This window comes from Phoca vitulina, unplaced genomic scaffold (genome assembly GCF_004348235.1).
Source record: "Phoca vitulina isolate PV1807 unplaced genomic scaffold, GSC_HSeal_1.0 scaffold3, whole genome shotgun sequence".
NCBI classification, from domain to species: Eukaryota; Metazoa; Chordata; class Mammalia; order Carnivora; family Phocidae; genus Phoca; species Phoca vitulina.
Genome location: NW_022589706.1, coordinates 7,375,145 through 7,395,458, shown reverse-complemented (window position 1 = coordinate 7,395,458; position 20,314 = coordinate 7,375,145). Strand labels below are relative to the sequence as shown.

Here is a 20,314-nt window from a genome sequence, read left to right as displayed (position 1 = left end):
AGACATCAAAATCTCTTCCTTAAAAAAGCTTTTAAATATAATTTAGCAGTTTTTAGGAGGTTCTGTTTCCAATAAATGGCAGGAACACACTTTAGAAGATATAAGGTAGCACATCTTTTAATTAGAGACCTAGCCAGGTAAGTCTTGTCAAATAGATATCAGCAAAATCTTTGCAAGACCACTTAAGTTTGTCACAAATCTGATGAATCAACTGCCAGCAGCAAGGTTTTTTTTTGTTTTTTTTTTTTAAGTTGTCTACCCATTTTCCAAGAGAACGTTCCAAGAGTGAAATCTCATTTGGCCCAGCTTGGGCCAGAACCTACATATGTATTAAGAGAAGCCAGTTAGGGAACAGAAATATCTTAGTCAAAGATGAGTTTTGACTAAGATAAGGAGGATGGATTTCTTTTATACACGGATCCTACTTTTCTTGCTTTATCTTGCTGTGTGGCTTCAGATATAAAAAAAAAAAAATCCATAGAGAAATTATTCACACATACACACACACACACACACACACACACACACACACACAAAGCAAAAAACCCAAAACCAACCAACCAAATAAAACCAACTTACTTTCTAAGTTGGTCATCTAACACAAGAGGTCAGAATTAGCCCTTGTTGCTACATTTCTTAATTTCCATCAGCACATGAAATTTAAAATTAAGTCCCAGATAAGAAGACATCATACCATCTAAGCATTGAATGAAGAAAGGCTGGTAGCCACCATCATTGTGGAAAGACCCACAGAGCCCCTTCATGAGACCAGATACTAGGAAACAGCCTTCTAACCATGAAAAGAACTTCCTTGTCCACTGGCTTCCATATTTCCCTCCTACTGCTATATTTTAAGAGGCAGCGGTTAGGTTGTGGAAAGAGCATGGGACTGGTGTAATGGAAAATAAATCGCCACATGGGAAAGGTGGCCAGATAGCTCCCCAGGTTCAGAACAGGGAGAATCTTTCCCTGGTGTCTGGGATTGTCTGGCCCTTGGTAAGTGCCTTTCAGGCTCCGTCAGAGCAGACCCTCCTTCAGGTCAGGAAGAACAAGGTGGCCACTGTTGTCCACACCGAGGTCTCACGGAGGGCAGTATAACAGGGTGGTAGCCCAAATGCTAATGGCTGCCTTGCTCACCAGGCAATACCAGGACCTAATCACAGACTTCAGGGATCCCATCTGATCTACGGAAAGCAAGCAACACTTTTTATGATAATGTTATGTTTATGCAGCGTCAATACCACAAACAGTTCTGAAACCCCGGAACTTTCCGGGGATGCAGGCCATCCAGAGATGAGGATAGTCTCCCCTGGACGCCTTTAAGGAGCTGGCCAGGAAGACAGAGGCGAACACAAAGGATTGCAGTGCAGCAGAATCACCAAGCAGGGGTGGCAGGGGCTCGGGGAGCAGAAGTGGGACCCCGGGTCTTCCACATGCTTTCTGAGATGGACCACAGTCGATACAAAGTTCTCACCAGCAACGAACATGTTAGAACTGAGAGAGAGTTTCCTAGCGTGGGGCTTCCTGAGTTCCCACATGAGGCGTGAGCCGCAGTGTTAATGCCAGGGCTTTACAGATAAAGACGCTGGGCTATATACTGCCGGCTTTCCCGTGTTCATTTACCTGGATTAAAAGCCACTTAGAGATGCACAGGGAAGGCAAAGGGAACATGGATATTGTGGATGCTCATTTTGTGTTCTCGTTGGACAGGGTGCACTGGGAGGTCAGGGCCACGCGTGGCCCCCGAGCACTTGAACGGTAGCTAACCTGGCCCAAGATGTACTGACGTGCATCTTACACCCTGAACACTTAGTTCAGGTTCAGACCCTGAGCACTTAGTGTGAAAAGAAGGCTGTGAAGTAGCTCAGTAATATTTTTATATCGATTGCATATAGGAATGACAATATATCGCATGTATCTGGGTTAAGCACAACATATTATTAAAATTAAGTTAAAATAATCACCTGTTTCTTTTTCACTTTTTAAATGTGGCTACTAGGAAATTTGAAATGACTTGTATGGCTTGTCATAGATTTCTCTTAGGCTGTGCTGCTCTAAACCAGGGGGAGGGAGAACATCCCTGCTCCAAAGCCTCAGACCCGCTTTGGCAGAGAGGCAAGGCTAGCTGGCAGACAAAGGACAGGGTCGAGCTGTCAGTAAGGAGTGCCCCTTGGTGTAGCTGGGACCGTTCCTCGACACCTGGGACCACCAGGATCCCAGGAACTTGGGAGAGTCCTCCAGCCAACTGACAGGATTGTCGGTTGGACATTGGAAGACTGTCACTGTCCCACTGAGGCTGTGGCCGACACATGACCCACATGTGTCATATCTGCCTGCCTCCACGGAGCTCTGTTAGGGAAGCACCTGCTACATGTGTTATTGATAGAACCGGTTAACGTGGAGCAAGAATGATGTGGTAAAATCCTGCGTCTGTCAACTACACAGATACAAAAGTTGCAAAATTCTAATTTTTGCTTCAATGCTCTAATTTTATCACTGGCAACAAGTCCTGTCAGCCGCTTTCTTGAAGTTGCGGGCTCCACTCCCTCCATGTTAGAGGAAATGTCTACGAGATAGTCAAGCCCGGATAACCACGGTTTCTTTCTTTTGAGCGAAAACAGTGCTCTGTGAGGCCCGTGGGGGGTGTAGCTCCCAACTCAAAACGAGGACCCAGTACTCTTTCTGGAGACAGCTGGATACGGGGGTGTGTAGCAGGAGCGCCTTATGTATACTTCTGTTACTCACAGGTTGAGATCTGATAAAATCACCATTTTGCAATGCTTCACCAAGATTCTTCTGACGTGTAGCAGGGCTTTTTTTTTTTTTTTTTTAAGATTTTATTTATTTATTTGAGAGAGAGAGAATGAGATAGAGAGAGAGAACATGAGAGGGAGGAGGGTCAGAGAGAGAAGCAGACTCCCTGCCGAGCAGGGAGCCTGATGCGGGACTCGATCCAGGGACTCCAGGATCATGACCTGAGCCGAAGGCAGTCACTTAACCAACTGAGCCACCCAGGCGCCCCTGACGTGTAGCAGGGCTTTCTATCTTCCTCGAGTTCATGGCAGCGCCGAACACAGCGAACACTGTGTGACTTGTGCCCAATCAGTACAACCTTCTCCACCACTGCTTTGTACCCTGAGTACAAATGCCAACACAGAGAGACGGCAAATAACGTCTTCTGCTTCCACCTCGTGGGCACCCTGAGCAGATCTTGAGGATTCCAGGATTCCTGGGGGGTGGGGGGTTCACGGGCCACATGTGCAGATCTGCCCACTTAGGCCAGTGAGGATCCATCTCTCTGGGGCCACTTCCCTAGTCAGCGTGACCCAAGAGGACAGAGGGGGCAGCTCCCACGAAGAAATCCTACGTTTTCATTTGGGTTGGTTGGTTTGGGTTTATAAAGACGAGAAAAGTGGATGGGTACTGTGTGGCCAGACTAACATAATCTCACTTATCTCACTTGGCCTGAAGCAGTCTTTTGAGGGTGGGGACTGACATCATCCCAATTTGCAGATGAGGATGCTCGTGGCAGTTAATTCTTCACCCAGGATTAGACCCCCAGAAAGTAGTAGAGCTTGGACTCCATCCCAACTCTTACCTAGACCAAGATCCCCAAATGCAACACATGAACATCACCTGTGTCATTAAATATATTTTAATAAATGGATGATTTCCAATTTAAAAAACATCATCTGTGGACCCTTACATCTGATGAAATCTAGAACAGAAACCTAATCTATAAAATAAACCAAAAAGGGGCAGCTGGGTGGCTCGGTCGATTGAGCGGCCAACTCTTGATTTCGGCTCAGGTCTCTCATGGTTGTGGGATGGAGACCGGAGTCAGGCTTCGCACCCAACAGGGAGTCTGCTTAAGGATTCTCTTAAGGATTCTCTCTCTTGGGCACCTAGGTGGCTCAGTTGGTTAAGCGACTGCCTTCTGCTCAGGTCATGATCCCGGGGTCCTGGGATCGAGTCCCACATCGGACTCCCCCTGCTCTTTGGGGAGCCTGCTTCTCCCTCTCCCTCTGCCTGCCACTTCCCCTGCTTGTGCTCTCTCTCTCTCTCTGACAGAGAAATAAATAAAATTAAAAAAAAAAAAAAAAAAAAGGATTCTCTTTCTCCCTCTGCCCCTCCCCCCATGCTCTCTTTCTCTCTCTCAAATAAATAAATAAGTCTTAAAAACAAACAAAACAAAGCAAAGTGACTAGTTCAAGGTGGGGGGAGATCCCTGATGTCCCTTGGAGAAATAACTAGTGTTCCCAGTACCCTAGGGTTAGGGTAGGCACCCCAAACCTTCCAGTATGATCCCTGCTCCTGCAGCACACCCTTTAAAGATCTGCTCCATTTGGGCTGTTCTATGAAGGTGGGAAGTTGTTTTCCAGAAAGCCCTGCGGGGAGGTGGCTTGCTTTGTCTCCCGGCATGTAAATCTGAACTTCTCGCTTTAAAAAAGGATTCACAACAGGGTTTCCTTTGCCCCCCTTGTAGTACACTTTAGAAGTGATCAGTATGGAAACAACCATAGAACTGCAGAAGCTCATTGCTGGGGTCAATTACAGTGTGGAGCGTGGGAAGGACCGTGGAGCAGAGAGAGGAAGACCCACCTGGGCCTCGCTCTGGCCTCCTCACACATCACAGGCTTTGGTCAAGTTGTCCTCTCTGGCAGGGCCTCAGTTGCTTCATATCATGACTAGATTGGTGAGTCAGAATAAGAGACGAATCTTCACCTATGTAAGAATTAGGAAGTGCCCAAAATGAACATGCAGGGAAAAAAATCCCATTTTGTGTATTATTTCAGGTTTTCATGCGCTGCTTGGAGATGGGGAGGGAGGGATGTTTCATGTGAAGAACTGCTGGATTAAGTTAATTGTAAGATTCCTTTTATTTGTAAAATATTATGTAACTATGGAATGATTAAAGAATGAATTGCATCTGTGTTTCCAAATTTAAGAGTGAGCAGTTTCAGTGTCACGTTTTATCAGTAATTATTAATGACGTGTATGTTGGTAAATATTAAGTGAGCAATTGAAAAGTCTTAAAAATGACAGCCCTCTAATTCTGCCACCGGCAAAATAGTAAGTCAAAAATACTTGTCTTCCATTCTTTGCTTCTGGCTCGAGCCTCATTAGCTCAATTATTTACCTACATTAAGAAATAGGAATAAAATTGGGGTGCTGGGGTGGCTCAGTCGGTTGAGCATCTGACTCTTGATTTTGGCTCAGGTCATGATCTCAGGGTCCTGGGATGGAGCCCCGCACCAGGCTCCCCTCTCATTGATGAGTCTGTTAGGAGATTCTCTACCTCCCCACTCCCTTTGCCCCTCCCCCTGCTTATGCAGTCTCTCTCTCTCTCTCTCTAAAATAAATACATCTTTTTAAAAAAAGAAATAGGAATAAAATTATAAGAATACTACATAGAGGTACAATAATGTGTGAGTATATATAGACCTTATTTCCTAAATATGCATTTTGTATTTTTACTGAAAAAGTAATCTTGCTATTCTTTTGTGGCTTTTTTTCCTCAGATATTTTAAGAAAAATTCTACAAAAGAAGTTTGACTTCTCAACTGAGTATGAGAAGGTAATTTTTATTGATATATTTGTTATGAAAATAAGTATGTACAAAATTTTGGCTGACTTGGAAGTAAATCTTTAAGCAATCAGTTAATCTGTGAAATCTGTAATTTTTTTTTGACTAAGAACTTTTATGGAATATTGAAGCACTGTATAAATCCCATTTGAAGCAACTTATAAACTCCATTTGAGCAAAAGCAGAAATTCCAAAAGTAGGATTTGAAGAAACATTCACCTTTCAAGGTGTATGTTATTTAAAAACCGAAATTTCCTTAAGGGAAGCATTACGGTACTTTTTTAGCTAAGGGAAAAGAACTCACTAACTGAGAACAATTGTTTGAGCATTTCTAGAAATAGGGATGTGTACTTGGTTTTAAAATATAGTTTGTTGAAAAGCAGCTTCACATTTGAACAGGTTCATTGAGAGCTTTGTGTGTGCACTTGCCCTGGCTAGAGATAAGGAAAATAGCCCTTGGTCTCGGGAGGCGTACCAAATTGTTTAAGGAAGAAGAAGGAGAAGAAGGGAATAAGTAGATTTATTAGTAACATGCAGAGGAACGTAGATGAAAATAATTAAATCTGACCGGAAGCTCTTCCATAAGGAGGTGACTGGGGGGCTTGTGGTAAAAAAGGATAATAAGCAGGGCTGGAGCAGGTAGGGAGGTGGCTTTGCTGGCCTCCCAGGCTTCGGGGACCAGGTGAGCCGCAAGGACAAGGTGTGAAAGAGGGGAGGAGAGGAAGGAGAGGTGAGCTGGGACCCTGAACGCTCGCGAATACGAGTGGACGGTATTTTCACAAAGTATTAAAGGACCTTGTGTGTCTCTACTTGACACCAAGGTGCAGCTCTGCTCATTCACTCCGTGTGCCTCTATGATCGCCTAGCTGAACAGAAGAGGGATTCTTTTGATTTTGGTTGACTGCGAGTGTGGGTTGCCAGTGAAACAGACAAATGTTTGTTGCATTGAATGTTAGGGTAATAAAAAATATACATATAGTTGAATCTGTTTGTCAGGCTCTTCGTCCTGCAGGATTAGGCACTTTGCTCTCGCCTTCCCTGGCATGGAGGTGATTATCAAGAGAACAATAAAAGCAGACATATGGTGGACATCCTTGAACGGCCAGCCACAGCAAATGCGAATGACAGTGTTCCCAGTGGGCGTGGGGGGCAATGTATGGGGAGGGCGTGAACTCCCGCCCAGTGAATGGTTACCTCAGATGCTGTGCTTGCCATGCCTCCTACTCTCGATTTGCAATACGACGATACTCAAGAGAAAACAATCACAGAAGCCAAAGAGGAAAGCCTTATCTAAAAACCATTTACATGTATAAAAGGTGATGAGCCAGTTTCTCCTAGTGCTCATGGCCTTCCCTAGTACCGTGGAAAGCATTTTCATTATTAAATGCCACTGGATTCATGTGTCTCCCAAACACAAGGGCCCACGTCTGCCTGCCTCCCTGGGCAGAACCAAGTTACAGTTGCTTTTATATCGATATTGACAATTCGCAGGCCATCAGCAGCCTGGCCTGAATGCCAACTAGTTCTGCCAAGGAGTGGGTGGGGGCAGTGTGCTTCACCTGGCCCAGGCCTTGGAGGATGGGGTCCTGAGACCCTGAGGTCACTCTGAGCAGCTGGGCAAGTAGGAGCCGGTGTTGGGCTGCCACTCTCCAGGGCAGGATTCTTAGCTGGGCAAGTCCTTTGTGGCGGGCTTCGTATTCGATTTGGAGTAAAACTGGGCATCTCCCTAGTGCCTGATTTCCTCTCCACCTCAGGGGCCTTTGTAGATGAACAAAATCCATTGGCACGGGGGTGAAGTGGAGAGAGGAGACAGAACTGAGCCCTCGTGAATGACCTGAATCCTCCCCCACATGTGGGACTGGGTCCTGTTTTCCATGGCTGTCCGAGGAAGAGGGATTCGGGGAGGCGAAGACTCCAGAGAAGCCAGGCACCTTGGGAGGGGAGCTCTCTGACTGGCTTTAGTTTGATGTATGCTGGGTGTGTTGGGCTACAGTCCTCCCCAGCAGATCAGGAGTCAAGGACTTGGGCGTTGTAGGGAACACCAGCTGGGAAGTGGGGAGATAATACAAGGGAGGGAGGGTGGCCTGTAAAAGGTGTGGCCTGACTGGAGCGTCATCCTATAGAATTGCTGGGGAAACGGTGCCAACCACCAGTGTCCGAATTAGCCCACGGGAAGGGTGAGGAAGCTGAGGTATCCAGACACCGAGACTGAAGGCGCACAGGTTAAGGGCTGTGTGGGAGTGGGGGAAAGGGTTCACCCCTAAGCACTTCTGACCTTCCATGGTTCCAGACAAGGCCTTCCAGTGCAGAGTGAAAGATGCCAGGGGCTAGAAGTTCAAGGAGGCACAGGGGGATGACCGAGGCCTGAGGGAGGTTGGGGGGAGGGCCACCAACAGCATCTTCTGCACTGACCGGTGCCCACGGGCCCTCTAATTCACGCAGTCACACAGCTAAGGTCTGGCCAGGCGAGTGGGCCTGAGGAGCCTTTTCAGCTATCTTTGTCCCCAGCTGAGCATTTCCTCCTCCCGTGAGCCCTCAGATGGTGGTGGAGCCTCTGAGGCAGTGACCTTCCCGCTGGGCGCTTTCAGTGAACTCTCTCCATAAGGAGGTTCAGAAGCATTCAGCAGACCTTTTGTTCCAAGGGCTGGGCCTAACTTTGGAAGGGAAATAGGACTCGCTTTCACAGACCTGCCTCCTTTTTATGCTTCAACTGAAAGTTAAAGGTAGTGCTTTAGGATCCTTGGCCCCTCTCCTCCTTGACATTTTTTCTTTTACTTCTCTCTTTTGTTTTATGTATTCATTTTATCACTGTTGACAGAGTGCTGACTAGGAACAAGGCACGGTAGGGCGACAAACATGTGAAAGTTGGTGGAAGGGAGGTTATGGGATAAGAAATAAACATGGATGTTATGAACCGATTTGCCCCCAATTCATACGTTGAAGTCCTAATCCCCAGCGCCTGGTGTGGGATTGTATTTAGAGATAGTGTTGTTAAAAAGGTAATTAATTTTAAATGGGGTCATTAGTGGGTCCTAATCCAGTCTGACTGGTATCCTTATAAGAAGAAGAGATTAGGACACACACACAAGACCGCGTAAGGACAGAGGGAGAAGACAGCCATCTGCAAGCCAAGGAGAGAGGCCTCAGAAGACACCAACACTGCCTACACCTTGATCTGAGACTCCCAGCCCCCAGAACTGTAAGGAAATCCCTTTCTGCTGTTCAAGCCCTCTGGCCTGTGGCGCTCTGTCATGGCGGCCCCGGCAGACCAGTGCGGTCGACAGCTGGACTGTGAGGTGGAGGGCGATTCGCATCATGGAAGAAGTTCTGATAAAGGACCGTGAACGCTCAGAGGAGGGGGATTGTTGTTGCACCTGGGAAATCAGGAAAAGACTCCACGGTAGGGCTGCATTTGAACTGAGATGTCAAAAGCATGTAGAGTAGATGAGAAATACAGCCTCACTTCTGTTCATGAGCACTTGGCTGAAGGCGCAAAGCTGCTTCATTGCTTCATTGCTTCTGAAGCATAGACTCATCGCCCTCTCTGTAATACTAATTCTTGTCCACCCTGGGCCCACACTGGCTGAGGATGCTGACATTGTTTCTCATCCTCACAATGACACCTGTCCGAGGCAGAAGTATCTGCGCTGCACATGCCAGAAAATCCTGCACTCAGAGAGGCTGGGGAACTTGCCCAAGATCACCCAGTGACTAAAGGCTGAAACTGGGATTCGTACCCAGACGAGTCTAACTCCTAACTGACAAGCACATCACCAAGAAAAATTAGGCTCAACGCCGGCCACTGGACTGTAGTCCTAAAATGACTAATTTGGAAAATGCAGCTCATGTGAGTATTCTGGGCTGTATAGAGAGACTGACAGCCTCCATGCGGTGCCTTCTACCCATTAAGCCACAAACTGTGACAGTGGGTAATCATCCCTGGGAAGAAGTGGTCCGACAGAAATGGAAATCCAGGAGGGGACTAGGATTTGGAATTATGGAGCCATGAGGGAAGCGGAGAACCAGGCAGATGAAGCTATGGAAATCCAAGCAACGACTCTAATAACCCCAGGTTCCTAGCATCTCTGTAGCACGTGCTTGGAGGTGGGTGCCCTTGTTCATGACTTACAAGTATTACTCAGTTTGGTCTTCCCAGGAATAGTCTGTCCTCACCACAGATGTGAAGGTAGAGGTTACATGGGCAACTCGCACCTGAGTGCGTTCCCTTGGGAATCAGCGTGGGTGAGCCCCTTCCTAGAGTCTCTGGCTGACTGAAAACCAATGGAAACAGCATTCCATCACCCTCCTCCCAGCTCACATGGGCCTTCCGCAGAGAGAGCCTCTTAGCTGAGTTCATCAAGCAGCGGCTCCTCAATTAAATAAAAGGACACAGTCCCTGTCTTCAAAGAATGCATAGTTTGGGGCAGTTTAGGTAGATGATTATGATTGGTACCAACCCCTAAGTACCACCCGCACCTCTAGAAATTTTTCCAGGGGACAGTTCTCCCAGCAGCACCCCCCACCGCCACCTCTATCTTTTCATTCTGTGCATCCCTGTCCGTAGGAGTGGCCAGCTTCTTTGGGATGACCTCCTGGATTCCTTTTCTTGTGGTCATGGTCCATCTCCACGTCAGCTTCTTGGTTGGCTGCTCTTCCTCATTCATGTCATCCCTCAGTTCTTACCTTTCCCTTTCTTGAAGCTTCCTCTGGAGGCAGGTGCTGGGCCTGGGCCTCGTCCCTGCTGCCTTTCATGACCTCACTAGTGCTAACAGTCATTGGATATGGATTTGGCACTTAGGAAATGGCAGGTCATCATTCCAGGTGGGTGTGTGGTGTTTGCAACCCACCCTACGTGTCTGCGAAAGGTAAGTGAATGAGTTCCTTGTTTCCTGCCCCCCAGGGGGACGTGGCATGCTGCCTATAAGAACACACTGTCCTTTCCAAGTAAGGAAATTACCTTCTAGAGATCTCAGAAGCATTTAAGAGAGCAAGCAGTGCAACGACCCATGATCAGGGTCGTTGTCTGAGGCTTGTTGGAGGTGAGAGATGAGAATAATGTTAACATGCATTGATTATTTCTACTTCTGATGATGAGGAGGAGGAGGATGACAATGATGACTGAGCATTACTCTGGGAAGCCAGGTCCTAAGCACTTCACATGTAGTAACTTATTTAATATATAGTAAATAGTATATGTAAAGTGCTTAGAACAGAATAATGCACAAAACCGTGTTGCTGCTCACTGTTTTCTCTTGTTCTCTTTGCAAAAACTGCATAAAATAGGATCTCTGCTTATCCCCGTTCTGTTAGTAAGGTAACGAAGGCTCAGAGTAGCATTGGCAACAAGACCCAGGCCCGTCCCCCAGAGATTCTGATGTAGTTGGTCAGGGCTGGCTGGTTATTGATATTTTTCAAGAGGTCCCCGGGTGATGATAATGGGTAATTAACTAGAGTGGGGAATCACAGACACAAAGCCGTACAGCAGGATTCAAACTGCTGCATTGCATGAAAATAACTTTAGACCTGTGTGACAGCCAGCATGAACGGGGAAAAGGTGAAGATGTACCCAGCTGCACTGTGGAGTTTGCTGGTACCCCAGCAAATATATCAGACCAGACCGACCCCTCAGCAGTAAAATTAAACACAAAAGAATCAGCTGATGGTGGTAGTTTACAGGTCGTTCTGCCCCGGGGCTCAGCCCAGCACGACCAGCCCTAGAGCTGAGAGCAGGTTTCCGAAACCCACCTGATCATAGCCAAGACACGGGGCTTGCTTTCAAGACAGATGCCTGGGTTTACCCAAATCTCCTGATACCCACTCTAGGGGAGGATCTGGAAGCCAGTATTTAGTATGAGGTGCTATGAGGTGGTTATGGTAGTAAGTTTGGGAGGCAACAAGCCTGTGGGGCCCACGCCCAGGGTCATTCAAGGTGCCCCATGTGACCCTGGGGGCATGTGTATCTGAGCTGCCCACTCCAACACGTTGGATGCCTCATTTAAAAGTTACTAGTATCACAATCATCGTTCTTTCACATCTGTGAAAATCTGCCATCCAAAGCTATAGTTTCCAAATTTAGATTTCCCAGAGTACACTGTTTCAAAAAAGTAATCCAGGGGATGGCATAGAGCCACCCGATTTTATTTTGCCACACAGGGATATTTAAAACCCACCATAGCAACGATATTAGCTTTGTCTGCGTTCATATACCTATCACCTCCCTCTCCCCACCAAAAGGACACACTGAGCAAATTTCACTTCATGGGACACTCATTGTATCTTCATTTTTCCTGTTTCACTACGGGGCGGTCCAGCCCTATCTCTGGACCACGATTTTGGAAACTCCCTCACTCAGTTCATCAGTTTCCCTGATTCCAGTTGGGCGCCTGTTGCACGCCAAGTCCCGGGGTGGGTGAGAGAATGGTGAGCATGACGTCATGGTTCTTGCTCTCCCCGAGCGAACAGCGGGGCTCAGGCGGTGCTCCCGTGGGAGAGCCCTTCCTCGTGGGGCAGGAGTGGGCTCCAAGGCAGCATGATAAAAGCAAACTCACCCTCGGTTCTCAAGACAGATTTCCAGGAGGACGCAACATCCAGGCAGACTTGAGTTTCATGAGCAGAGCAGTGAAGGGAATGCTGTTCTGGGTGAGGAGGCAGCACCAGGGAGTGGGAGGGAGGAAGGGGGAGCAGGAGACTTCTTCCTAGGAACAGAATGGTCAAGAAGAGCAGGACGTGAAGCCAGGATTAAATAACAGGATCACATGAAGAGGTTTTGAATGAAACATGGTGGGAATCCTTGGAATGCCTTTGAGCAAGAGAATAATGCCATCAGATTGTCAGTTCAGAAAGGACGCTTTGGAAGCCGTTGTTTTGGCTGGGGTTCCAGGCAGCTACTGATCCTCTTTTGTGCGAAGACCACATGGTTAGTGTGTTAAGCATGTGTAACTTTCCCTCTATTCCCCCCCCCCCCCCGCCCCGTCCACAACTGATTAGCATATTGATAAGAACCTTTCAAGAAATCCATATATAAATTTCAGATGTAAATTCCAGACCTGACTCTACCTGAAGGCTGTTTCTCTAATAAACACTCAAGTTGTATGTTCCTGTCTTGTGTGGATCCTCCTCTCGCTTGATTTTCTCTGTATGCAATATTAACGTTCCCAGTTGTGGTTAATCGCTCATGTAACTTTTTCTGTTTTCTTGGTGCACGCTGCCTCTGCCTTACTCTCCTCAACTCCTCAACTGCTTTGACTTCCACAGCCAGAAAATGTAGTCTTGACTCTGAAGGTAAAGTCCTTGTTTGCTGTTTCTTGTTGCTCTGTCTAAAGCCAGCAGGTAACGAGATGCTTCTGCCAGGATTTTCTGTTCTTCACTGTCTCTCCGCTGTCTCTCCGCTTTTAAAGTGGCTTGCTTCATTTTTGTTTGTGGAATCATCGTTAATCTTCTCTTTCAGTTTTAGTACTTCGCCAAATAGCGACCCATCTCAGTAAATTTCAATCCTGATCTCCTCCTCCACATCATCCACAGAGCGCCCTGGAGATCCTTATGTTATCAGGAAATCATTTAGGTCCTTGCCAGACCTTGGCCAGACTTCAGCCCAGAAAGGAACTCTTGAAATGACATATCTTGTTCCTGACACTTTTTGACATAATATTGAGTCAGTAGCATTGCAAAGGTTGTATATAAAGTGTGAAATTTGTACTTGGAGCTAAACATAGTGCATTTAGAACATTTCAAAACACCTTCTCTCCTGGGTTTGGGTTCATTGTCTTCCTGGGATTCAGAAAGGATTTTAAATCCCTTTGAAAAGTAGTAAATAATTTAGAACATTTGCTGGGAAATGATATTGAAATTGAGAAGAGTTTGGGGTTTCTGAGGCTGGTTTCTCAATTGGCCAATGATGTGGGTCCCCAAGGGCAGGTTACAGGACTCTCTGTGGCCATGGGGTGCGGCCAAGTTTAAGCAGGAGCGTGTACTTGATGAATGCAGCAAAATTCAACCACTTTTTTTTTTTTAGCATTTTATCCTTAATATCAAAGAATATTCCATTAATATTCAAGTGCCACATGCACCTCAATGCTCTGAGGCATTTGCCCACAGAGTTAACTAATATTGATTGACTATTCACTATGTGTTGGGCACTTAGCTCTTGTTTTCACTTTAAATCATTTAATTATCTGACCCTCACAATACAGTTTATGACATTAATGCTAATTCTGGTTTAGGGAACTAGAAGCCCCCTGCTGGACTTTAAAGCAGGTCTTCTGACTCCCAGTTCAGTGCTAAGACCTCACATTCGCTCCTAGGAGCAACACTTGTGTTTCATTTACTTGGCTCAGCTTGGCTTTATGGAAATGTAACTGTATACATGCATTGGAATGAACTCAAGTTTTGTGTCATCTGGTTGCATTAATTTTTTTTTTAATCCCAGAATACAGCCCCAGCAGAGATTATGAAAATATATTTAGGTCACATGATCCTATCTCGAAGTTGTGCTAGGTCCTAGGAACAGAGGACTGTCCGAGACATGGGCTACTGAGCCCAGCCTCGCCAGCACGGCATGAGAGGTACCACTTATAAAGGCTACATACTGCACTTGGCACCTTATCACTGATCATACATTCTCTGTAATGTTCCCAATGACATGACCTTACAAGGTATGTATTATTAGTCCCAGCATATGGATGGGGAAACAAAGCGAGTGGCCCGTGATTAACATGTCTGACTCAGAAAGTCTGAGCCTTTTTTCTAAATTTAGATATATTCCAGATTCTTTTGTAACTATGAATTCGTCATGAATTGATCCAATCCAAATTGCTTTGAATCCTTAATAACTTCTACTGGTCCTGTCTTTCTGGTGAAAAATCATCCCGATATGTAGATTATTCATAATGCAAGTATTTCTGCCAAAATGTGTTATACCATTTAAAAACAAACAAAATACCTTTGGGGTTTAAATTCAGCCATTTGCAACTTGACCATGCATTTGGACATTTTACCCTGAGTTGAAAGAAAATAGTAACCACTTGGTTCCATATTCTGGTAACTCAAATCTGCTTCCTCTGTTTCAAGAAGGGCCATCAAGGGACTCCAGGGTGACTCAGTCAGTTAAGCATCTGACTCTTGATTTCGGCTCAGGTCATGACCTCAGGGTCGTGAGATCGAGCCCTGTGTCAGGCTTCATTCGCTAGGCATGGAGCCTGCTTAAGATTCCCTCTCTCCCTCTTCCCCTGCCCTTCCCTCTAAAAAAAAAAAAGGAGCATCAAGATGGAAATACACACATTAAGATTTAACTCCCGCTGGCAAATAGGTTAAAACAAATGAAACATGCACACTATGGAATGTTCTACTTGTTATTTTGTGTTACAGTATATGCTGCTTCTTTTGTTTGTTTGCAGATTATCTACTATGAAATCGGGATTATTATTTGTGCTGTCCTGGGACTGCTCTTTGTCTTTCTGATGCCTCTGGTGGGGTTTTGCTTTGGTTTGTGTCGTTACTGTAACAAGTGTGGTGGAGAAATGCATCAGCGACAGAAGAAAAACGGGACCTTCCTGAGGAAATACTTCACGGTCTCCCTCCTGGTGGTTTGTATATTCATAAGGCAAGTAGCATCTTGGAGGGCAGCGGATTTGTGTTTTGGGTGGATGAGGGGTGGCCCATGTTTTAACTGTTAAGCCCATGAGTTTAAAGCAAGGCAACAACAACACACCCATAAAACAGAAGAGAACAAAAATGCGTGTCCGGGATGGTTCAAAACAGTGTCGCCATAACCAGAAGTTAGCGTGGTAATCAGGCTGCCCTCATTTACATGCTAAGCCAACCCTTTGGTATTTTTTCCTGTTGAAGACAAGCTGGTAAATCTTGGCCTGCAAAAAGTATTTACCTCCCAGAACAGCAGCTCCTGCCTGAAATAGCGGGTTGGACAGGCGGCCTGCGGAAGGCAGAGCATTTGCTAGTTGATTTGTACATTCAAAGGGATCTTGAAGGATAGGTACAGTCCCTGAGCTGGGGAATGTGCGAATATTGTAGAACAGAATTAACTTTCTAATAATAAACCTAGTTTTCTTGAATTTGCAGTTAAGCTGCTACCCTCTCCCGAAGCCTAGAACACGCTTCATGATTTAGAATGTTTCTTCTGCCGTTCCTTCTGCTGCCATAAGTTTTCCAACTGACTGACAGATCAGTACACTGCTTTTAAGACACCAACATTCTGGGGGCGCCTGGGTGGCTCAGTCGGTTAAGCGTCCAACTCTTGGTTTCGGTTCAGGTCATGGTCTCAGGGTCGGTCGTGAGATTGAGCCCCACGTTGGGCTTCACACTCAGTTCAGAGACTGCTTGGGACCCTCTCTCCCTCTGCCTCTGCCCCTCCACCCCACTCTCTCTCTCTTTCTCAGATAAATAAATAAATCTTAAAAAAAAAAAAGACAGTAACATTTTGTCAAGTGCAAATCAGTTTCCTCAGCTGAGCAACATGCTTCACGTGACTGGCCCCCTGGTTGTGATATTTGGTCATGGTTCCACGTCTCCTCATTCATTCAGCCAATGAATGTCCTGACATCTAGCAACAGAACTAAAAGTGCCCACGATGTGAATAATGCTAGGCCCCAAGGAGACACAGAGACAGCGAGGACCGGGAGTCAGCCTCCTCCTCACTATTTTCCCAAGCACTGCGTTTGCTCGGTAGCTGTGAGTAAGATTTTTCGGGTTTTGCTAAATAACTGATATGAGGGAATTTAAGCAGAATTCAGAATTAAACAGAAATTGAGCACAATGAAACAGAACAATTTCAGTTGGCCTCCCAGCTGAAGTTTTAGCTGGAAATCCAAGAAGTTCTGCAAGTGTGGCCATTAGCAGGGTCCTGGTAGGATATATGCTGTGGGGTGATGATTCATCGGAATGCACTGTACCTATTGGAAGGGACGGGGCAGCTCTAGACATGCTGAGATGAAACAGTCCCCAGGAGAGATGGGTTGAGAGAAGCAGCTTGCAGACTGTGTATAGAACGTGGCCCCTAAGACAAAAACAAGAAAGGAGAGACACAAACACTTGGTTATATTTGCTTAGAGCATACGTGGTAGGCTTGCCACCTGGCCACAGTGGTGGCCTCTGGGAAGGCAATTTGCCGGTTGTGGAGGGTAGGAAGGAAATCACTTCTCACTGCAGATAGACTTTTTGTCTCTTTAGGAGTATCTACCACGCTCAGGTATTACCTACTGAATTCATTGCACCCCAAATTAAACTTAACCAACCAAAAAAATCTCCCCAAAAACCAAAAGCCAGTGCATTACCACTGATTCCAGGACAATCATCAGGTTTTTTTTTGTGTGTGGGTTTTTTTTTTTTTTTGGAAAAAAGACATACTTTTTCTGAAAATAGTTAAATAATAGACCTTACCAGTCTAGGTGCAAACTGGACCCACGTGAATGGGTTGCTAATTTCACACACCCTTGTTTGACCATCAGGGAAGGCTTTTCTGTTTTCTCTTCTCTGTCTCTCTGTCTCTCCAACGCTCTCTTTGTAAATAATTTGAATCTGTTCCTGCACCTTGAATTATGAAAAACAGCTTGCGGTCAGGTCAATGGTAATTTCAGATGTCCCTGACTCTCTGCTTTGTGTTTGAAATACTTTCAGGAATGCACAGACCCCACTCCAGCTGTGGGAGTGGTTACCTCCTCCCCAGCTACCAGAAAAGTGTCAGTTGCTGTCCAAAGACCTGTCAGACCCAGCAGAGATGCTTATGCATTTCTTTTAAGCCTAAAACTTCCATCTTTCATTCATCCCGAGACTTGGACAGCCATGCCTCTCCCTCTCTAGAGGTAAACTCTGGACAGCAAAGATGAGGCTCAGGAGACAAAGTGTCATCTGAAAATACTTGCCCTTAGGGCTTCTTGGTAACTTGATTACTTATTCAGTAAGTTAATAGTTTTCACTTGATATAAATACATGTGCTGTAATTTCAGGAAAACTCTTTGTTGCATGTAGTTACTTATTTACCCAAATAAATGTTTACATATATAATAATAGACTTCCCATTTTTTTTTGAATGAAACACATATTGTGTATTGGGTTCCTATTTTTTGGGGGGGTCCTATTTTTATTTTTATTTATTTTTGGGGGGCTTTTATTTACATATAATTATGTGCCACATGTGTTATATTTCACCCTGAACTGTTTGAATTATTTACATTATGTTTAAAACGCCACTGGGGCACTTGGGTGGCTCGTCAGTTAAGCATTTGACTTTGGCTCAGGTCATGATCTCAGGGTCCTGGGATTGAGCCTGGGTGGGGCTCCATGCAGGGCTCCCTGCTCAATAGGGCGTCTGCTTCTCCCTCTCCCCTTGCCCCCCCCCCCCGCTCATGCTCTCTCTCTCAAATAAATAAAATCTTTAAAAAAATTTTTAAAGTATCAAAATATGTGAACAATAAAGCTACAAAGCCAGAAATAAACTCGGCTTTCATTTATATGTAAAATGAATGCTACAATTTTTTTATTCTTCAAAACTCAGATCCATCAAATAAATTTAGATAAGTTCTTTTTTCTTTTTCTCCCAGGGATATTTTAGTTTAGAAAATTCTTTAAAAAAAGACATGCTGTGATTCTCTATAGTTACATTCAGTTTAGATATGTTTCCCCAGGGGAGCCTGGGTGGCTCAGTCGATTAAGTGTCTGCCTTAGGCTCAGGTCATGATCCCAGGGTCCCGGGATGGAGCCCCACATCGGGCTCTCTGCTCAGTGGGGAGTCTGCTTCTCCCTCTCCCTCTGCCTGCTGCTCCCCCTGCTTATGCTTTCTTTCTTTCTCTCTTTGTTTCTCTCTCTGTCAAATAAATAAATAAATAAAAATCTTAAAATTGTATTTAAAAAAAGATATGTTTCCCCGCCCAAGTAAAATTTATTAATTTAAAAACCACATCTTCAAATTTCAATATAATTAAAACGAGGTTGATCACCTATTTGAGGCTAAGTGACAATTTAAAACAAATTTTACATAATATATTGAATTTCTATATGAATCATAAATAGCTCTAAAAAAGAGTAGTATTTGAGATTGTTTAGTTTACTTTAAACTCACACTAGAAGTTTAAACTTCTTGGCTTACATTTGTAAATTTGGAGTAGCTATTATGATTTCTTTCTTTTGAAACCTCTAATGGTTCACAAGTATATTCAACATTATGAGTTGAATAGTAGTTCTATTTTATTTGCAAATAATCAAAACTAGCCAAAAAGAGGGTTGCCAGGGTGGCTCAGTCGGTTAAGCATCTGCCTTCCCCTCAGGTCATGATCTCAGGGTCCTGGGATCGAGTCCTGCGTCAGGCTCCGTGCTCAGCGGGGAGTCTGCCTCTCCCTCTGCCCTCCCGCATGCTCAGTCTCTCTCTCTCTATCTCAAATAAATAAACAAAATCTTTAAAAAAAAAAAGAAACTAGCCACAAAGATTACAGACCTGGGGAAAGCAAAGATTCCTGTTACGATTAGATAGAAAAGAGAAGAAAGTATGTCCACAAAATCATATTAGATAAAATAAGAGGGAGGGGGGACACCTGGGTGGCTCAGTCAGTTCAGCAGTTGAGCATCAGACTCTTTCGTCTCAGGTCATGGTATCAGGGTCATGAGATTGAACACTGCCCTGCATGAGGCCCTGTGCTGGGTGTGAAGTCTACTTAAGATTCTCTCTGCCTCTTCCTCTGCCCCTCTCCCCTGCTCCAGCATGTGAGCACGCTCCCTCTCTCTCTCAAAAAAAAGATAACAGGCAAAATAATGTCAACAAAGTAACAAAGTTAGAAGGCAGAAAGAAAAAGAAAAGGAGGTATAGCTTCTGGTTTCCACTGACCTCAACAGAGATTGGATACAACTGATGAATAATCTTTGGATATGATTTTTTTAAAAAACCCTTTGATAAACCCAGAGCAGTCTACTTGCCTTTTATCAGGCTCAACTTCATTTTGTGGCTTTATACTACATTACAGTTAATCCTGAAGTTGGTTGTTTTTTTTGTTTTTGTTTTGTTTTTTTTAAAGATTTTATTTATTTATTTGACACAGAGAGCCAGAGAGGGAACACAAGCAGGGGGAATGGGAGAGGAAGAAGCAGGTTCCTGGAGGAGCAGGGAGCAGGGAGCCTGACGCGGGGCTCGATCCCAGGACCCGGGGATCATGACCTGAGCCGAGGGCAGACGCTTAACGACTGAGCCATTCATCTTGAGTACTCTTATTTTTCATCCATCATTTTTTTTTCATTTAAAACAAATTAAGTCTTTTTTTTTTTTTAATTGAGAAAGGCTTAGTTTGTGGAGGAGAAAGGCCCCCTCATATACATGGAATATATGTAGTCATGTTCTCTCTCTGAGCTTTTCCAAAGGCAGCTGTGGAATGTTTGAATTCACAGACGTTGACATATGTTTATGTAAGTCTGTTTGACCATCAGCAGAAGATTGAATTTCCACCTCTCACTGTAGGCGGTTCCAACAGATGTGTCTGACTCCAGAAAAAGCCAAGTTTCCTCTCCTTTCTTTCCTTTGTGCTTTGGCATTGCTGTGTTTCTCAGAATTCCAAAAAGGTGATGGACAACAACAAAACAGGATCAAACAGCCACCCCTTCATTTTTCCAGTGTATTTCTAAGTTTCTGAGTATAGTAAGTCAGCTTTTGCCAATTGCCACGGTAAAAATTGAATCCCAGTCTCTGTCAGGAAGATGGCTATTTTCAAAATTCTTTTTTTTTTTTTAATTAGG

At 45.0% G+C, this 20,314-nt stretch overlaps 1 protein-coding gene across 1 annotated transcript in view; it reads left to right on the top strand.

Moving 5' to 3' along the window:
- Positions 1-20,314, top strand: part of PROM1 (prominin 1) — a 100,178-nt gene that overhangs the window by 32,994 nt on the left and 46,870 nt on the right. The window contains exons 2-4 of the mRNA XM_032400046.1: positions 5,523-5,578; positions 12,842-12,868; positions 14,980-15,185. Coding sequence (XP_032255937.1) covers positions 5,523-5,578; positions 12,842-12,868; positions 14,980-15,185 — 289 coding nt within the window. The remainder of the gene's footprint in view (positions 1-5,522; positions 5,579-12,841; positions 12,869-14,979; positions 15,186-20,314) is intronic.